A 20,160-nucleotide genomic window follows, 5' to 3' on the forward strand; every position below is an offset into this window, starting at 1 on the left:
ACAACCCCCGCTGCACATGTACACTCCTCCCGGATCTCGACGTGCCCATCTTACAAGCTAATGGGACAAAAGCAGGTATTAGTGACAAGATGAGTTAGTCTTGTCACCTGTGTCCCTCAGGTAGCCCCCGCTGCTCACCACAGGGAGGTGAGGAACATGTTCATTACTATCTGCTGCAAGGTGTGCATTTGTTATTCGCACAGCAGCAAATGTTGGTAACAAAACCCGTCACAGGCGGGGAAAAAAATATATACAGGAAATTAAATTAGGAATCAAAGAATCCAATCAGAGCAGTTTATTGCCATCATCACTCTCTCAAATAGAACACACATGTGTGCAATACAAATCAATTGTACAAGTCTTAAAGTATTTTGTCTTTATTAGGAAACATTCATATTCAAAACACTCTCCTCCTTAAAATAAATAATACTTATTTCAATATTTGGTTTGCAGATGTTAGTGAACCCACACCACAAAGTATTTTTCCACAGTTCAACCATTTATGGGTCTCAACCATCTTCATGTTGTGCTCCTTTTTTGCAAGGTGGGTGACGATTTGGAAGGTTAGTCGGCGTTCAAATCAAATAACTGCGTGGTGTTGATGAAGAGTTGGGGGAAGACTTTGATTGATTGGTAAAAATGCCTGTCCAGAATCATAGGAATTATGTTAACCTTTATTTTCCTCCCAGCATACGTTTTCCAATATTAGTTAATCACAAAGTTAATTTGATGGAAGCCGATAAAAAATGCCTGTATTATCTTTTTTTGATTTTATTTAAAAAATAGGGGTGTCCCGATATTCCGATACCAATATTGGAGCCTTGACTATTGTCCGACACTGGTATTGATCCTATATGGTATCTGCACGAATCACACATACTTGTATAGTTTGCGTAGTGTGGAATGTTAGATAATATTTGATCAAGTGAAATTACTCAAACAGAAAAAAATGGTAGGTAGGAAAAACACTGTTATTAACCATCTGGAATGGATATATGCTGTGTTTTAGTAACAATAATTAATTAAGGTCATGACGCAGAAAGTTGAATAATGCAGACACGTTTGTTACTGGATACTTCCTGCCTTGGAGACTTTGTATCAGTGAATAGTAGGAATGTGTTTTTAATTATTTAATACTTTATTATATTGAAAATGCAATATTGTTCAATTAAGGACTCGCATAACGTATGTCTAGCTTGTGTGCTATTGTGTGCTTAGCTGTTGTGTAGCTGCTAGCTCCTAGTAAGCTATAGCCTATCATTTTTACCTTTTTGACTTGACTAAAATACAAGGAAAAAAGCAACTTTGTGTTCATATTGGAGGACATTTGGATGTTAACTGGCTGTCTAGCTTCGCACAAGTAAATGCGCTGTAGGACTGCTTGTATTGGAGATTTTAGATGCAAGCCAATATTTGCTTTTTTTTGCTAATTGGACCGATGTCAATATCTGATTGGGACACCCCTTGTTAAAAACCTTGTAAAAAACTATATTTTATATGTCCAGCTCTTGTCTTGTGAAAGCTATAAACAAACATGGTTTAATACATAAAAGCCCAAATAAAAAAAATAAAAAAATATCTACCAGAGACTAAAGCTGTTCAGAAACCACGATGCACGATTTTTGCTCTGTACACAAATAATGGGATAATGCGATAAATTGTTATCTTTCGTAAATGGAGGGTATTTTCATCAGTGAATAATAATTAGGGGTTATGATGAGCCATTGATGTTGATTACTGCACAAAACGTGTGCCAGCGTGTGTCATAGTTGAAAGGGGAGGAGGATTAAAACCAATATCAAGTGTTTGAGTGTCTGTGTCCATGCAACATCTTCTCAAAGAAAACAAACAATAACTTTTTGTCCTTTTAGCCCAACTTTCTTCTGGCTCGCCATCCCTCCTCCCCCTCTTCCTCACATCAAATACCTGTCTTCTCTGTGATCCATTTTCTCAACTTGGTGACGCGAGAGTAGACACCGGGTTTGTTGCGGCGAGCGCAGCCCTCACCCCAGCTCACGATCCCGGCCTGGAACCACTTCCCACTCTCCTCGAAGCAAACCAGGGGCCCTCCTGAGTCACCCTGGTGACGGGGAAGATGGGTTAGTAGATGATAGGAATGCAACAGTATAAACATTTCATATCACGGTTATCGTGACCAAAATGATCACGGTTGTTATTATTGCAGTATTGTTGAATGTGCTCAAAAAGTACTTATACACACACTGAAATATTTTGAACAAGTTGTTTACTTATTTAAATAACTAAAATAAATAGACACACTGTTAGAAAGCACGCTCTATGTTTCTTATGTTTCACTGATAGTGTCCTGACGGGCGTTGTCGCGTCCTACTCTTGAGCGGTCCTTGAACGCTCTTTAAAAACACTTCCTTGGTCTCGTATTCCTCAAAGTATCGAACGATTGTTCTGAACTGAGAGCCCAGCTTGTAGGTTCAATGTGCACAATTAAATATCTTAGTTGCTCCATGTACTTTTTAGTATTATAATTTAGTATTATATTAACTTTACATTACAATCACTGTATAGTTTGTTGTTTCTTCAGTTTAAGAGCACAATGTAGACAAAAGCTCTGAGTTGATATGCATAAAGCCAAATATGTTTTAAAGTAAAATACTGCATATTGCTCAAATGTGTGGCACATTGAGACAGGGATATGTTGAGTGACTGTCTAAAAGTAACTTCCTTCACTCATTATGTTCGCAGTTTAATGCAATTGTATGTATAAAATATAAAAATCGCAAATCAAATCACAATTTTGGTGAGAAAAATTGCAATTAGTTTTTTTCTCAAAATCGTGCAGTCCAAGAAACAATATCGATACAATTTTTACATAATTTTCTACAAATGGCTCCAATCATTTGGTTTTTGCCCTTAATGTCCTGTGTCAAGGACTCATTTCCCGAGTACTTTAACAACAAAAACGACAAAATATTTTTTGATAGTAAAAAATATCAATATAACCACTTTGGTATCGACCTGATACGATAGTACTGGGTATCGTTACTGTCAATATTTGTGTTTTGTTCACCCCACATCTGCGGTCCCCTCCAAGGTTTCTCATTGTCATCCCATTGGGTTGAGTTTTTTCTTGCCCTGATGTGGGATCTGAGCAGAGGATGTCGTTGTGGCGTGTGCAGCCCTGAGAGACACTTGTGATTTAGGGCTATATAAGTAAACTTTGATTGATTGATTGATAAATAATATGTAACTTTGTTGTTTAATAAAAATTGTTTATATTTTATTGTGCTGTTTTAGACTGCAATATTGTTCAATTAAGGTCAATCAGTATGTGTGTCTAGCTTGTGTGCTAAGGTGTTGTGTCGCTGCTAGCTCCTAGAAGTCTATAGCCTTCCATCCATCCATTCATTTTCTACTGCTTGTCCCTTTCGGGTACTTGACTAAATACAAGAAAATACCAACTTTGTTATTTGTTAACTTATTGGAGGACATTTAACTGGCTGCCCAGCTTTGCACAAGTAAACACGCTGCAGCACTGCGCAAAACCATTGATAGTATAGCACCGCTAAAGCTAAAAAGGGCCCCTAAGAGACGTACCCGATGGTTTACAGAAGAAACTACAGCTCTTAGATTATCATGTAGAAAGCTGGAACGCAAATGGCGCGCGACTAAACTTGAGGTTTTCCATCAAGCATGGAGTGATAGTTTAATAATTTATAAACGCATGCTTACCTTAGCTAAAGCTAAATACTACTCAAATCTCATCCGCCTCAACAAAAATGATCCTAAATATTTGTTCAGTACAGTAGCATTGCTAACCCAACAAGGGACTCTTCCCAGTAGCTCCACTCACTCGGCAGATGACTTTATGAACTTCTTTAATAAGAAAATTGAACTCATTAGAAAGGAAATTAAAGACAACGCATCCCAGCTACAACTGGGTTCTATTAACACAGATACGACTGTATATACGACGAATATTTCCCTCCAAAATAGTCTCTCCCTTTTTGATGAAATAACATTAGAGGAATTGCTACGGCGTGTAAATGGGATAAAACAAACAACGTGTTTACTTGACCCACTTCCTGGGAAACTTCCTATTAAGGAGCTTTTTGTAATATTAGGTCCATCAGTGCTAAATATTATAAACATATCACTTTCCTCTGGCACTGTTCCCCTAGCATTCAAAAAAGCGGTTATTCATCGTCAGCTCAAAAGACCTAACCTCGATCCTGACCTCATGGTAACCTTCCGTTTATTTCGAAAATCCTCGAAAAATTGTTTCACAGCAGCTAAATGAACAGTAAGTGTCTAACAATCTCTGTGAACCTTTTCAATCCGTTTCAGGGCAAATCACTCTACGGAGACAGCCCTCGCAAAAATGACTAATGATATATTGCTAACGATGGATTCTGATGCGTCATCTATGTTGCTGCTTCTTGATCTTAGCGCTGCTTTCGATACCGTCAATCATAATGTTTTATTAGAGCGTATCAAAACACGCATTGGTATGTCAGACTTAGCCTTGTCTTGGTTTAACTCTCATCTTACTGACAGGATGCAGTGCGTCTCCCATAACAATGTGACCTCTGACTATTTTAAGGTAACGTGGAGTTCCCCAGGTTTTGGTTCTTGGCCCTGCACTCTTCAGTATTTACATGCTGCCGCTAGGTGACATACGCATATACGGTGTTAGCTTTCACTGTGAAGCTGATGACATCCAACTCTACATGCCCCTAAAGCTGACCAACACGCCAGATTGTAGTCAGCTGGAGGCGTGTCTTAATGAAATTAAACAATGGATGTCCGCTAACTTTTTGCAACTCAATGCTAAGAAATCGGCTGATTATCGGTCCTGCTAGACACCGACACCTATTCATTAATACCACCTTAACATTTGACAACCAAACAATTACACAAGGCGACTCGGTAAAGAATCTGGGTATTATCTTCGACCCAACTCTCTCGTTTGAGCCACACAATGAGAGTGTTACTAAAACGGCCTTCTTTCATCTCAGTAATATCGCTAAAATTCGTTCCATTTTGTCCACTAGTGACGCTGAGATCATTATTCATGCGTTCGTTACATCTCCATTACTGTAACGTATTATTTTCGGGTCTCCCTATGTCGAGCATTAAAAGATTACAGTTGGTACAAAATGCGGCTGCTAGACTTTTGACAAGAACAAGAAAGTTTGATCATATTACGCCTATACTGGCTCACCTGCACTGGCTTCCTGTGCACTTAAGATGTGACTTTAAGGTTTTACTACTTACGTATAAAATACTAAAGGGTCTAGCTCCATCCTATCTTGCTGATTGTATTGTACCATATGTCCCGGCAAGAAATCTGCGTTCAAAGAACTCCGGCTTATTAGTGATTCCCAGAGCCCAAAAAAGGTCTGCGGGCTATAGAGCGTTTTCTATTCGGGCTCCAGTAGTCTGGAATGCCCTCCCGGTAACAGAGATGCTACCTCTGTAGAAGCGTTTAAGGCCCATCTTAAAACTCATTTGTATACGCTAGCCTTTAAATAGACCCCCTTTTTAGACCAGTTGATCTGCAGTTCCTTTTCTGCTCGGCCCCCCTCTCCTTCGTGGAGGTTCTGTGGCCACGGATGAAGCGCTGGCTGTCCAAAGTCGGGACCCGGGGTGGACCGCTTGTCTGTGCATCGGTTGGGGACGTCTTTGCGCTGCTGAACTGTCTCCGCTAGGGATGGTCTCCTGCTGGCCCCACTATGGACTGGACTCTCACAATATTATGCTAGATCCACTTGACGTCCATTGCACCAGTCGCCCAGGGGGGTCCCCACATCTGCGGTACCCCCCAAGGTTTCTCATTGTTCCATTGGGTTGAGTTTTTCCTTGCCCTGATGTGGGATCTGAGCCGAGGATGTTGTTGTGGCTTGTGCAGCCCTTTGAGACACTCGTGATTTAGGGCTATATAAGTAAACATTGATTGACGATTGATTGTATCTGAGATTTTGGATAGAAGCCAATATCATCCAAGGATCGATTCTGATATCAATATTTGATCGGGACATCCCTGGTGTTTGCACTGGCGTGTGTTGTTTCTTAGTACGGAAAAACGTTAATGTCTCTTGTATTCATGTTAGCAAAACGGTAATACTAACGTAGTGAGTTTCACCGCAATTATCAATAAAACCGCTTATCGTTAGATCCCCATAAAGTAGAAAAAGTATTTGTCCATGGAGTTTCCTATTACCTGGCATGCATCAACTCCTCCGGCCAAGAAACCACTGCAGAGCATCCGGGAGGTGAGCTGGCCCTCCGTGACCACGTTACACACAGAGTCGTTGATGATCTTCACCGACGCCTTCTGCAGGAGCTGCGCCTTTTGACCTGAGAAAACAGGACAAAGGGGTCGGCGCTCTGTCGTGTTCGTCCCTCAAATCAAAGGTGTTAATGGGCCGGATTAGTGTTAGCTAATGAAGGTTTAAGAGGCTTCCCGGGAGAGCGGCGCCCGTCTTGATGTATGGATACGGGGAACGGCTTAATGGAATAGAGCAGATTAGAAAAAGATGAGAGAGGCTGAAGAAAAGCATGATGTGAGAGATAAAGAAGCAGGGAGGACATTAAAGGAGGCAAAGAAGACGGGATGAAAGATGAAAAGAGTGAAAGAAGATGAATAGCTCATTGTAAGAGGCACGGGGGAGGAGTGTGATGTCTTCATTTTGGTGAGTGTCGGATATGCAAAGGACGTAAAAAAACAAAAAAAACAGCACTCCAGAGTGGGTCACCCACAATTGAGGATGAATAGGTGAAATGGGTATAATAATTACCCACAAAAAAATTACGCAGTTGGGAGGCAGAATCAACAATGTATGCAGAATACCTCCTTCTCGGCGCGCGCCCCAACCCGTGACCCAGCAGGACATGCCTGCAGGGAAGACGTGGGAGGAAGCGGGTAGGCAGATGGGTTGGATAGTATTAGACAATTCCAGAGGCTCGCTGAGCTCCAGCAGGGCGATGTCGTAGTCAAAGGTCATCTGGTTGTAATCCGGGTGGCTGATGATCCTCTTCACGGCACGGCGCTGGACTCCATCTTGCTTGTACTGGTCCTGCATGCCGCTGTACGCTTGCCAGTTGGATGCTATGTGGTTCCTGATTTAGCAAAGAGAAACAACAAAGGTTATATAACTAGAAGAAATATGCAATGCTTTGTGGAAAGAATAGCTCAGAGGCAGTTGTGGGTTCAAATCTCGGCTCTTTCCACTTGAGTGGGTTTTTACTGGTTAAGAGTGCCGTAAAAAAGCGATTTACATCTCAATCGAGGCTTGTTTTGCCTCCAGCAGGAGGCACAGTGTAACCTCAATTTACGAATCCCTCATTGTACAAACTTTTTGATTTACGAACCAAAGACCAATAAAAATATGCTTTCGGTGAAGAAACTATTCATCCACGTATTGTGTGCCTCGCAGTTCGGCCATATTGTGCTCGGCAGCACAATCAATGTGGGCGGTCTGATCGATATCCGGTCTTCATTCAGTCAGCATAGCAATGCTGTCGTTAGCTACTGTGCTAGTTGTGTGTCTTTCAGGCTTTTTACAATATTTTTTAGTTTTGATAGCTCATTAGGAGTCCAAAAAAAGCAATGGGCAAGCAAAATGTTGCTAAAAACATTCAGGAAGTATCTACAGCCTCCCCCTCTTTCTCCTCCACTGCAAGCCAAGACGATTAACCGGCAAGGTAAAGTGGATTTTAAAATGTTTTATTCTTAATCACTGTAGCAACATAAATGTTAAAATTAAGGAATTTTGTGATTTCAAACTGTGAGTGTGTGTGTGTGTCAGCAGGTGGGCTGCATACAAGGAGGATAGTAAGGCCATGTCTACACTAAGTCGTTTAACCCCTTAAACGAATAATTATTTAGCCTAAGCCCCGTTTCAGCCACACTAAACCAGCGTTTAAGGTCCCCCTCCTCTGACAAATTTTTACACGGGTAAGTCAGCCGTGTAATTCTTGAATCTCCGGCACTTAGCTTTGTATGGACTCATTGATAGTTTACGAAGTGAGTTCGGAGAGGAAGTGACGCAGAAAGACCCCGCCCACACAGGAAGTGACGCCAGAATGACCGCGCTCCACATAGGAAAAGACATCAGAAAGAACGCACCACAGGCAGCTTCATAACAAAGACAGAGGTGGATCATCCAGACGTGCCCGTGTTTCTCCTTCTACATGTACAGACGCTTTTGGAAACCACAAATCAATACCTTAAGAGAAGGCAACGGGCGATTGCAGCTAGTTCGTATACAACACTTCTCAGACGGCATGAGAACTTTCAAATGTCCGCGTCAGCTGTGAGTCTATTTACCGAAAAACATTGTTAAGTCATCTACTGGAGAGCAGATGGACGCTTTTTTTTTTCTTTTCTTTTTTCCGTTCATGCGGACGGAGGGCGTGGGGGTCTTAAACGGTGGCATTGTTGTGTGAACACGGATAAGGTTAGGTGTGATTTACCCTGGATAAATAGGCTAGTTGTTTCTTGGCTTTGTTAATAAATAGAAAGTTGATCCATCACCCCCTTGTTATGTTTGTTATAGGGTCATATTTGTTTGTTATAATTGCCATTTGTTTTATATTTGATGTACAGTACTGTATAGTACACTTATTAAAATAAGGACTTTTGTCAAGGCAGAAGATCATTATTCATGTTTACAATGTTTCTTATGGATAAATTTGCTTCAATATACAAACTTTTCTGTTTACGAATCCTGTTCAAGAATCATGTCCGTGAATCTAAGTCCCACTTATGTTTGTCAGTTTCTAACAATGTTAAAAATGTATGGGAAGACTTTGATTAAACTTTCAGAAAATGTCAAAATTAGGATAAGGAACAAGTGATTACATTTTGGGTGTGATCCGGATCATTTTTACTACGAGGCTGAACTTTTGAGGCGGGGACTGACAAAAGAGTTCACACAGTTTGTTTCATTCCACTTTAGAACAAACGTGCCCAAGTGCTGACACTGGTGCAAAGAGTGAACCTTCTTGCAGCCTGTTGGGAAGTCACAGACAGAGAAAAAGACACGCACGGACATGACATGACATCTTATTTATCCTTGGATTCTCTGGGGTTTGTCGGTCTGTGTCCGTTTGTTAGGTAGCTGACAACTGGTTATCAGCGGATGTTGATGAACCTTTCAGCAAATGTCAGAAATTGGATAGGGAATAAGTGATTATATTTTGGGGGTGTTTCTAAGAATTCTTTACTATTGGGAAATAAGGCCTGGCAGAGGTTCCGCACTCTCCAAAGTGCTTTTTTAATTTATGAATCGATCCCCCAAATCTTCAAGAATCTATTTAAAAAATCTAAACATTTTATTAACATTATTATTAATCTACACTAAATTGGCCCTAGTGTGTCAATGTTGTCTTTCTATCTGTGTTGGCCCCGTGATGGTGGCGACTTGTCCAGGGTGTACCTTGCCTTCCGCCCAAGTGCAGCTGGGATAGGCTCCAGCCTCCCCATCCCCTAGACCGGGGGTCGGCAACCCGCGGCTCTGGAGCCGCATGCGGCTCTTTAGCGCCGCCCTAGTGGCTCTCTGGAGATTTTTCAAAAATGTATGAAGAATGGAAAAAGATGAGGGGAAAAAAAAACAATTTTTTTGTTTCAGAATGTTTTCTGTGGGAGGACAAACATGACATAAACCTCGCTAATTGTTATAAATCACACTGTTTATATTAAACATGCTTCACTGATTCGAGTATTTGACGAGCGCCGTTTTGTCCTACTAATTTTGGCGGTCCTTGAACTCGCCGTATAGTTTGTTTCCATGTATAACTTTCTCCGACTTTCTAGGACGTGTTTTATGCCACTTTTTCTATCTCATTTTGTCCACCACACTTTTAACGTTGGGCATGAGTGCACAAAGGTGAGTTTTGTTGATGTTATTGACTTGTGTGGAGTGCTAATCAGACATAATTTGGTCACTGCGTGACTGCAAGCTAATCGATGCTAACATGCTATTTAGGCTAGCTATATGTACATATTGCATATGCCTCATTTGTAGCTATATTTGAGGTCATTTAGTTTCCTTTAAGTCCTCTTAATTACATTTATATCTCATGACACATGTAATATGGCTTTTAATTTTTTGCGGCTCCAGACAGATTTGTTTTTGTATTTTTGGTCCAATATGGCTCTTTCAACATTTTGGGTTGCCGACCCCTGCCCTAGACGGACAAGTGGTAGAAAATGGATAAATGGATAATATTAATTTACTTGATAAGTTACTGTTACTATCGGGTTACTTTGTTATAGCATGATTCTATCTACACTTGATGTTAAAATGTAATGAATATCTTTTTTTCTGTTGGTAATCCTACAAATTTAGGTATCGATCAAATACCAAGTAATTACATTGGTCATACCAATGCTGATACTGATAATTCAAATGTTCAAGATCATTGAACGATTACATTTTTATCAAAATCATAATCAGAAAAAACACGATGTTGGTGTAACAATATCAATTAAATATTTAAAATAGTTTCTACTATTGGCTCTGATTTAAATCATTTGTTTTTTGCCTTTAAAGTCCTCCTGTGTCTACAAACTTATTTCCTTAGATTGTAAACAATAACAAAAATGACAAAATATTTTGTGATAGTAAAAATATCGTAGTATCGACTATATATGGCTCTTATACTTGGTGTCACTAAAGTCAATATTCGTATCGATCCACCCATTTTTTTTGTTTACATTCAAGAACGCTACAGTGCAGTTAGCGGCCAGCATGGCTTATTGTATTCTCTTACTGTGTGTAGTGAAACATGTTTAGCTATTCCCCATCTTCCGGTGAGAATGATATGTGTAAAAAACTTAGTTTATTTGTCATCATAAGCGTAAAGATTGCTGGCTTGAAAGTGGCATTGCACTGTGGAGGGACGTTAGCCGCAAGCAAGAATGCTACATTGCGTTGAGACTCGTCCATTCCCTTATCGCTGCCAAATGTTCAGGACACAACTAGAATGTGTCAACATGCATTATCACGATATAACAATAGTGTTAAAAGCTCTATTGACGACCAATTTTATATAATTTATAATTGCATATCGTTTATATCGCGCAACTCTAATTGTAAACAAAAGTAAATGTAGGTTTACCTGTGTGTATTTACAAGTTTAGAATCACTTCATTGAACCATTTTTTATGGAACATAACCGCTTTCCTTTAAAAGGGGTCATCATTTTTTATTCAGATTTAAAACACTTCCTTGTGGTCTACATAACATGCGATAGTGATTCTCAAAATTTTGTATAGATTATGTTTTACAGGTTATGTTCACGCCGCATTCTTACCGTCTCTTAACCCTTGTGTTGTCCTCATTTCCTGTATACACCCCGTGTCCTCCGGGTCATAATGACCAGTCTTCACTAAACCCCTAATATAAGCAGCTTAATTGAATTTAAACACCAAATTCATCTTGCTTGAAGAAACAACTTGTCATTCACCACAAAATGTGTGAATAACTGAGTTTTCTCTCTTCACTTCATTTCTATAGCTTAAGAAAAGCAAAAAAAATTTGCATTCTGAATGCATTTTTATTCATCCCAATGACTCAGTTTCTTTCTTTTCTTTCTCCAGTGAACAATTGAAGACAATGTACAATACAAAAATATGAAAAATAACATAACCCATTCAGCTAATTAACTAATTAACTAACCCTAATTGGCACATGTAGGGCAGTATGCAAGTGCGCAGCCTTTGCAGATATATTTCTTACACCTGCAGCACACAGTATGTGTTTTACAGTCCTTTTGAGGGCAGAACTGACATCTCTTCCTCTTACTTGCCCTAGCTGGGGAAGTGGTAGCTGGATCCTCAGATTGATCAGGAGCTCCTGCACTCTGAATAGCTTTTACAACTGCTGTTGAGGCTTCTGTGCAGGGGACATGCTTCCTTCTTTCAATGAGTGCAATTACAAGTGCCTTTCCCAGCTTCTCCAGGAACACCCTCCTCTTGTTCTGCTTACGAGACATCCAGGACGGGTTGATCTCTCTCTAAATCACAAAGGCATTGTAGGAGGAAACATCAATGATGATGTGGAAGATGACCAGGGGCCAGCGGGCAGTCATCTTTCTGCAGATGTATGTTCCAATCACCTTATCTAGGTTGTCCACACCTCCCTTGTTGCGGTTGTAGTCTAGGATGATGACTGGCTTCCTGTCCTCACGATCGCTAAAGTCACCATCTGTGTGCAATGTGCTCAGAAGAACTACCGGTACATTGTCCCAGACCTCTCTTATGGCTGCAAGTTTGTCTGTCACACATCTTGCTGGTTTTGACTCACGGTCATCAAATCGTATCAGTGTTGAGTAGGTGTGAAAGAGTTTGAGTGGCATTGTGGCTCGTAAAATTGGCCTTCCACTCTCTGCATCCCATAGACTAGTTGCAGTCTCACCTCGGGACCTGTATACACCGGCTAAGATTAGCAGCCCTAAGTAGGCCTGCAGGTCAGTCTCATCCATCTTTTTCCAGCTGTCTCCATATTTGCGAAAACCCTCCAAATTTGTCATCTCCAGGATTATTTTTTCAATTGCTGGTGTGATAAACAGGTAGAATGTAGAGACAATGTCATGGGCATGAGAAACGGCATACCTTGTGGGTCCTGGGGTCATCTTTATGATGTTTTGTTCTGCATGCCTGCCTTGATGGTCATATGCTTCTGAGGACCATGTTATTTTGCCATTTTTTTAAAGGAATGTCTCTTTTTCAGCTTCAGGGTTTTCTTCTTCTGAAGATGATTCATCATGCTCTGGATTGTATTCCTCCCCATCTTCTTCTTCTGATACATCCTCCACTTCCTCTTCTGAATCAGATTTGTCTTGCTGGACATCTGAAAAAATAAGCTCTAGAGCCTCTTCAGCGGTATAACGCACACTCATGGCTTCAGCACAGACAGAATTCGAGGCCCTGTGATCTGCAGCACCTTTATAATCTCTGGAAATCCACAGAAAAAGAGCTCAGCTACTGATGGACTATAACAACTAAAACATTGTAACGTTCTGTGATGTATAAATAACTCTGTGACTTTGATTTCAACACTTTGTGACTCACGGGTCATTTTGACCCGAACACCACCTTTGTAAAAAATTTTGTACAGCTTACATGGAAATGTGAATAAAAGCAACATTTCACTTTTTCTACTGTTGGTGCCAATCTAGGAAAAGTCATAACATTTCAAGTTAAAAAATATCGTTATGGGGATTTTTTTGGGGGGTTTTAACACAGTGGCGGGTCAAAATGACCCGTGGACAACAGGAGGGTTAAGGATGCACCATTTTGTAGGCTGGTCTCATTTGCGTGCGTCCACTTTAAGTGTGTCTTCTCCCCGTCAACCATGTTGTAGTTTTTAGCACTTCCTTAGAGTCTACTGACAGATAAGTTACAACTATACGCTCATTTTAATTAGAAATGGTAACAGCGGAGGATGCATGTGCATGTACGAGCCAGTCTGCCCCACAACAAGAGGATAGAGAAAAAGGAGGAGCTAATTGATAACAACATTGGGCTACAATGGCGGACTCGCGCAAAGTACTTTGTGTAAATATATACCATTTATAGATAATGCAGTGACATCATCTCTGCGAAAAACGTAACAGGTTGTGCAAATTCCAAGCGGTTTGTTTCCGGGAATTATGAAAGAAGGCAAGATTATTTTATAAAATGCTCCGCAATGTCTCCTTGCTTTGATTTCAACATTTTGGGACTTATGCAGATCCCAAATACAAAAAACAGGTATCAATAGGTAAGAAAATATGATTTTGCATTAAAGGGCCCATTTAAAGTGATCAAGGGTGATCACTTTAAATGATCACCCTTGATCATAAATGAATGACTTGAATAAAGTAGGGATGTGACAAAGTACATAATCGCCATTGCCGGTTAATTCTTTCCAATGCCAATCATAAATGCAGATCACTTCTGGCTAATTATATATTTATTTTTGGCAGCTATTAGTGTGTCTCCATACACATTGTCCCCTAAGTTAATAATACCTATCTTTACAACAGCAACTAAACTACTTTTTATAGTATCTAAGCTAGCTTGAAACAATAGAAAAGATTAGTGCTTAGTAAAGTTTAAGAAGTGTAGATTGAACCACGTTACAGCATAAAGTAAGCAGTTATTAACAGGAAATTATAATGTAGATTAATATAAGTCAAGAAATAATAATATAATAACTGTTGGTATGTCAGCATGGTCACAGTCAGTACACAACACACGAGAGGAGGGGGATCCATCCTTAAATTGGTGGTGTTGATACGAAAGGTGGCATCAGTATAGGGTCGATACTAGCGATTAGGTCGATATCTTTATTTTCTCAAAATAGAATTTTTGTTCATGTTTACAAATCCAAGGAATAAATCATTGGTCACAGAAGGACTTTTGAGGGCAAGTGATTTCAATGAGTAATAGACATTGTATACAATTGACTTTGTTTTGCTCAAACAATTGTATGTAATAAAAGAGAATAAGGAAGTATGTGATTCATATTTGTAGTTAAATAATCATGTTATAGTGTTTTCTTCAGGAGAAGTCAATATTTGTTTTGAATCTATGAAACGTGATCACCTTTTGGCTTGAATACAGTGAAGCATGCTGTGTTCAACAGCATGCCGAGTGCTCCACCTACAGGCCACCCCGATGAGTGCAGCTCAGTCCTTCTACAAAATGAGATGTAAATTTAAGCACCCCCCGCACCTCCAAGGTTTTTCTGAATTAACTGTATCATCAGGGGCTCTTTTTCAGACTTTGAAATTTGTATAATTTGTCCTCTGCTGTGTGCATAGTTCAAGTCTTTTTTGCAAGAATATGGCATGATGAAATCTGATAAAATGTCAAACACGGGATGAATAATAAAATGCACAGCACAATAACAAACAGTATGCACAAGAGATCCCCTCTGTGTTTATACTGTATGTGTATACATATATAGCATGTGTGTGTGTACTTGTATAAACACTATATGACTCACTCTGGGTCGTGGGTGACAAAGCAGTGAGCAGCTGAAAGAATCCACTTCTCGGAGAGGATGGAAGCCCCACAAACGTGCCCATACGTCATGAAGTGCAGGCTGACCTGCCAAGGCCATTCTCCGAATTCGGCATTCTGGCCTCCGACGATCCGATTCAGCTTGTATGGTCGAGTGCCGCAATCTAGCAATGTGAGCACAGTGTAAGACTGCTGAATAATAGAAATAAAAAGACCTGAAGCAGCTAAGATGTTATTGAGACTATTTGGAACATCAATAAATGTAAAATGATCAAAATATAAAAACAGCCACACCCGAAGGCTAAAGCTGATTATAACAAGAGCAGCTTTAAAAAAAAAACATTTAGCAGCCCTAAGGCTTTTTTTCCCCAAGAACAGACAGCCAGATGAACAGCTCAATACAGATTTTTTTTATAATGTTCTTTAAATGACAATGGGGAGATTAAAGGAACGTTCAGCTCAATACAAAGAATCCAGCAAAGGGGACAAGCTAAGGAAGATCCAAACTACTACTTACTGCAGCTGGCCTCGTCCGAGTTATCAGAGCAGTCTTTGACGCGGTCACATTCGGCGTTGACCTTGTTGACACAGTCGCTGCTCTTACACTTGAAGCTGAAGTCAGAGCAGATACCCGGTGCTACAGTGGTGGGGTGGGTACAAGCAAATGAAGCCCAAATCAAAGCACATCGACCGCTAGCTCAAAGCAAAACAACACTAAGCAATCAGTGGGACTGCAAAGTGAGCCTTGAATACACAATGCATTGTGATTGAAGAGATTGCATTGATTAGGATTATTGATTTGGCTCCAGGTTTAATATCCCTCTTTATTCACAGAAGTACAAATAAGGGAAACTCTGGGTGTGTGTAAACGATGGAGCAAAAAAGGTAAATTGATTTAAAAAGTAAACAAGATAATGTTCACTGTAAGAAAAAAACATTGAAGGGTGACGTTAGCAAATTGGTAAAGCCTAAACCTGCACCACACAGTGGATGAAGCACATAATAGCTCGTGGAACATTCTTATGAAATCACTCTGCTGTGGATTTTACAACACACAACTTGATTTGCAAGAGATTAAGCGGCAGCACTTCCCTAAACTAACACCCTCCCCGGATTGCTAATAATCAAATGTAAACAATCAAATGCAGATACTTTTTCTTATGCCTTCAGATCTCTCTCTCTCTCTCTCTGTCCACTACTTGATGTCCGTATCCTACCCCTCCCCCCACACCCCTGATTGTAAATAATTCAATGTGATTATCTTGTGTGATGACTGTATTATGATGATAGTATATATGATAGTATATATCTGTATCATGAATCAATTTAAGTGGACCCCGACTTAAACAAGTTGAAAAACTTATTCGGGTGTTACCATTTACCATTACGGGGCGGCATGGCGTAGTGCAGACCTGGGCATTGTGCGGCCCGCGGGCCGCATCCGGCCCTTTGTACGTCCCTGTCCGGCCCGCGTGAGGCCAATTATAAATTACAAAATAAATTTTAAAAAGCATCTATTTCGAGTGTGCAATACAACGGTGCTGCTTTTGTTTTGAAAAGCGTTATTTGTATTACTTCCGTGTGGACGTATGCTCGTGCGCGCAGCGGCAATCTCAAATTACAAAATAAATTTAAAAAAACATCTTTGTCGTGCGTGCAATACAACTGTGCTGCTTTTATTTTGAAAACTGTTATATGTGCGTATGTCCTGTGAGGGAAGGCGCACAGCGACAAGTGATGCCCGCTAAAAAGAGAAAAGTTGATGACGAATGGCGTGTTTTCAACAAGACAAGTAAAGGTAAAGCTGTGTGCTTATTTGTGGTACACACGTTGCTGTGTTTAAAGAATATAGTGTAACGACCTGCTGAAGTAGATGTTGTCTTCTTGAGTTGCGTAAATGAGGAGTGAGGAGACGTGCGTGTGGAAGGAACGAGATATGTTGAGCTGTGTTAGTATAGCTTGCTCAATAAAAGTTTAAAAAGAGCGTCAGACTTGATGTGCACTTCTTCTGGACGCTACAATTGGTGGCAGAAGTAAAACTTTGCGCATACTGCACTGTTTGTGTGCTACGTCATCGGGAGGTACGTGCCACGTGAGGAGCTCGCCGCAAAGAGAGAGAGAGAGAGAGAGAGAGAGAGAGAGAGCGTTTACAGGTGCAGCCACGCTGCTTGCCACGGGGGGAATTCCGCCCTCAATGAAGTCTCCCAGGTTTGATGGCAAGGCGAACTGGGAGGCATTTCATCCCACTTCTGACATCAATTGTAGCGTCCAGAAGAAGTGCACACCAAGTCTGATGCACTTTTTAAACTTTTATTGAGCAAGCTATACTAACACAGCTCAACTTATCTCGTTCTTTCCAAAAGGAAAACCAATCCTCACTCCTCATTTCCGCAACAGCAACGCTTCCTCCTTCTGCGCCAATCACCTTACAGGCGTACGTGCTACGTTCACGTTTTCTTATCTGGTTAAATAAAGGTTTTACAACAAAGAGGATGCAGGATAAAGTGACAGAAATTGAAATTTTTGTATTGTAATATACATCAGGAAGTGTTGTGTAAGAAAGTGTTAAAAATAAAACCATCAAAAGCCATCTGCTTTTGTATAAAGATAAGTTAGGTTAAATGAAAATATTATTATTATTATCTATCTTACGGTATATCAAAAATAATTTGAGCAAAATTTAATTGAAATATTGTCAGTGTGGCCCTCCAGCAGTGCTCGGGTTGCTCATGCGGCCCCCGGTAAAAATTAATTGCCCACCCCTGGCGTAGTGGGTAGAGCGCCCGTGTCAGAAACCTGAGGGTTGCAGGTTCGCTCCCCGCCTCTTACCATGCCATTGTGTCCTTGGGCAGGACACTTCACCCTTGCCCCTGGTGCCACTCACACCGGTGAATGAATGTTGAATGAATGATAGGTGGTGGTCGGAGGGGCCGTAGGCGCAAATTGGCAGCCACGCTTCCGTCAGTCTACCCCAGGGCAGCTGTGGCTACGAAAGTAGCTTACCACCACCAGGTGTGAATGAATGATGGGTTTTTAACATGTAAAGCGACTTTGGGTACTTAGAAAAGCGCTATATAAATCCCAGGTATTATTATTATTATTATTATTTAGTGGTCAATTGTACGGAATATGTACTTCACTGTGCAACCTACTAATAAAAGTCTCAATCAATCAACTTACAGGTTTCACACGAGGCCTCGTCGCTGCCATCCTCACAATCTATCTTTGTGTCGCACACAACGTCCTGAGGCAGACACACACCATTCCCACAGCGCCACTCGTTCTCTTCACAACCTGCGGGCGACGGAACATCAAATTGAACAGCCAAAAAAATTAAGATGGTGTGGTGGAAAAAACACATATATTTCATCAAGTGGACTGACTTACTGCAACTTTCCTCGTCAGTGTTGTCACCACAGTCGTTAACGCGATCGCACACCCACATTTTAGGTTTGCACAGACCGTTACGACAACCAAACTGGTCATTGTCGCACTCTGAGGTGAAAGAGAAGCCATGTTTCAATCTTGCAATGATTATCAACTATGCTTTGTGCTCAAGACAGAAATGGTTCAACATACACATTTGAGGTAGTATCACGACACAAACAGCCACAGAAATAAAATAAGTCAGTGCACAGCCGTGTTGTTCAACTGGCGGCCCCGGAGCCAAATCCGGCCCCTGAGTTTAGTTCAAAACTTGGGAGACAAACATTTTTGCAGCAAATTCCTAAAAAGACTGGAGTGCTCCTGTTGTATAGAGGAACTTGGGTCACTGTAAACACATTGGCGGATTTTTGCAGTAAGATTTTAACCTTGCTAGCAAACAGAGCACTGGGGTCCAAACTTGTGATCTACATAACTAAGGTGTTCCTCAAGGCACTGCTTTTTGGCAGTTACATTTTTTTTTTGTAATGTGATTTATGTAAGATGTTGGTGTAGCTTGTTTAATTCAGATGCAGTCAGTAGCCTTTTGTTCACCATCTTTAGTTATGCTAGTAGTGTTCCATTTCAGGTCCTCTCTTTTTTTTTGTAATGTGATTTATATAAGGTGATATAGCTTGTTTACTTCTGGTGGCCTGTGAGTTCAGTTAAAAAAAACTTGACTCACATTTTTGCAGCAGATTTTTAAAACACTAGAGCACTGTCATAGAGACGATCTTTGACTCGGAATGGAAACCAAAGCTGTACATGCTTTGGAATAGAAGTGGTTATTTCATTCTATTGTTACTTAGTAGAATCGATGGTCACATGTCCCCAGACTTTTTGGTACAAATGACATGACCGCATCTGACCAAAATAAAACACAGGCTAAGCAGCCTAGAAGTTAAATCTAAAACAATTTATGACAAGCAATGAAAAAATACACAGGGTAGACAAGGGTTATTTCATTGAGGGGACTTACTGCAGTTCTTTTCATCGCTCATATCGCCACAGTCGTTCCAGCCATCACACGCAAGATCTTTGGAGATGCAAATGCCAGAATCGCAGGCAAACATGTTGGGGCAAGCTAAAAGCAGAAGGAGAAAATAAAAAAAAATAAAAAAATAAGAGTATGACAGCTTAAGAGAAATGAAGTGGCACAGTATGTTTTTAGATGTCACACTGCCATCCACCATCTTGTTGATCAGTGCATTTGTATATCCATTTATAGAGATAACATCAAGCACTTCCAGAGTGGAGTGCTCCTGAGTGACACTGGCAATAATATAAATGAAATAAATAAGAGCTTTGCATTCTGATTAGTCCTGTTCAAATCTAAACCTCTATCATTGAACGCCAGTCGAACAGCCACCACACTGTTACCTTCTAATCACAGCCTGTCTAACTGAAACATTCATCCATTTGACATTCTTATCTCGTCACTCAAGGCACATCTTCAAGCCCCAAGTGCAACATGCCCAGTACCCTCTGCAGTTTGTCTACCAGGCAAAAGTAATGTGGACGAGGCCATCCTCTATCTCATTCTCCAGGCCCACTCATACCTTGACGATGATTTCCAGGCTAACTAAATGCTCTTCAACACCATACAACCCAGGATAATCCAGAACAATCTGGATCTTCCGCAACCTCACAGACAGAGCCCAGTGTGAACAGTCAGCAGCACCTCAAACTTTTGCTCCAACTCTAAATACAGTAGACCGTACTTCAAAAACTATTTTGTTCCT

At 40.6% G+C, this 20,160-nt stretch overlaps 1 protein-coding gene across 2 annotated transcripts in view; it reads right to left on the reverse strand.

Moving 5' to 3' along the window:
* Window positions 1-280: 280 nt before the first annotated feature.
* st14 (ST14 transmembrane serine protease matriptase) overlaps window positions 281-20,160 on the reverse strand; it is an 85,135-nt gene continuing 65,255 nt past the window's right edge. For both annotated transcript variants that reach the window (XM_062063176.1, XM_062063175.1), the window contains 9 exons: window positions 19,398-19,502; window positions 18,383-18,490; window positions 18,176-18,289; window positions 15,513-15,632; window positions 14,979-15,159; window positions 6,830-7,098; window positions 6,200-6,336; window positions 1,927-2,080; window positions 281-643 (listed from right to left, as the gene is read on the reverse strand). In XM_062063176.1, the coding sequence (XP_061919160.1) occupies window positions 576-643; window positions 1,927-2,080; window positions 6,200-6,336; window positions 6,830-7,098; window positions 14,979-15,159; window positions 15,513-15,632; window positions 18,176-18,289; window positions 18,383-18,490; window positions 19,398-19,502 (1,256 nt within the window). In that variant the 3' untranslated portion in view covers window positions 281-575. The remainder of the gene's footprint in view (window positions 644-1,926; window positions 2,081-6,199; window positions 6,337-6,829; window positions 7,099-14,978; window positions 15,160-15,512; window positions 15,633-18,175; window positions 18,290-18,382; window positions 18,491-19,397; window positions 19,503-20,160) is intronic.

The sequence above is a fragment of the Entelurus aequoreus genome, linkage group LG11 (genome assembly GCF_033978785.1).
Source record: "Entelurus aequoreus isolate RoL-2023_Sb linkage group LG11, RoL_Eaeq_v1.1, whole genome shotgun sequence".
Classification (NCBI taxonomy): Eukaryota; Metazoa; Chordata; class Actinopteri; order Syngnathiformes; family Syngnathidae; genus Entelurus; species Entelurus aequoreus.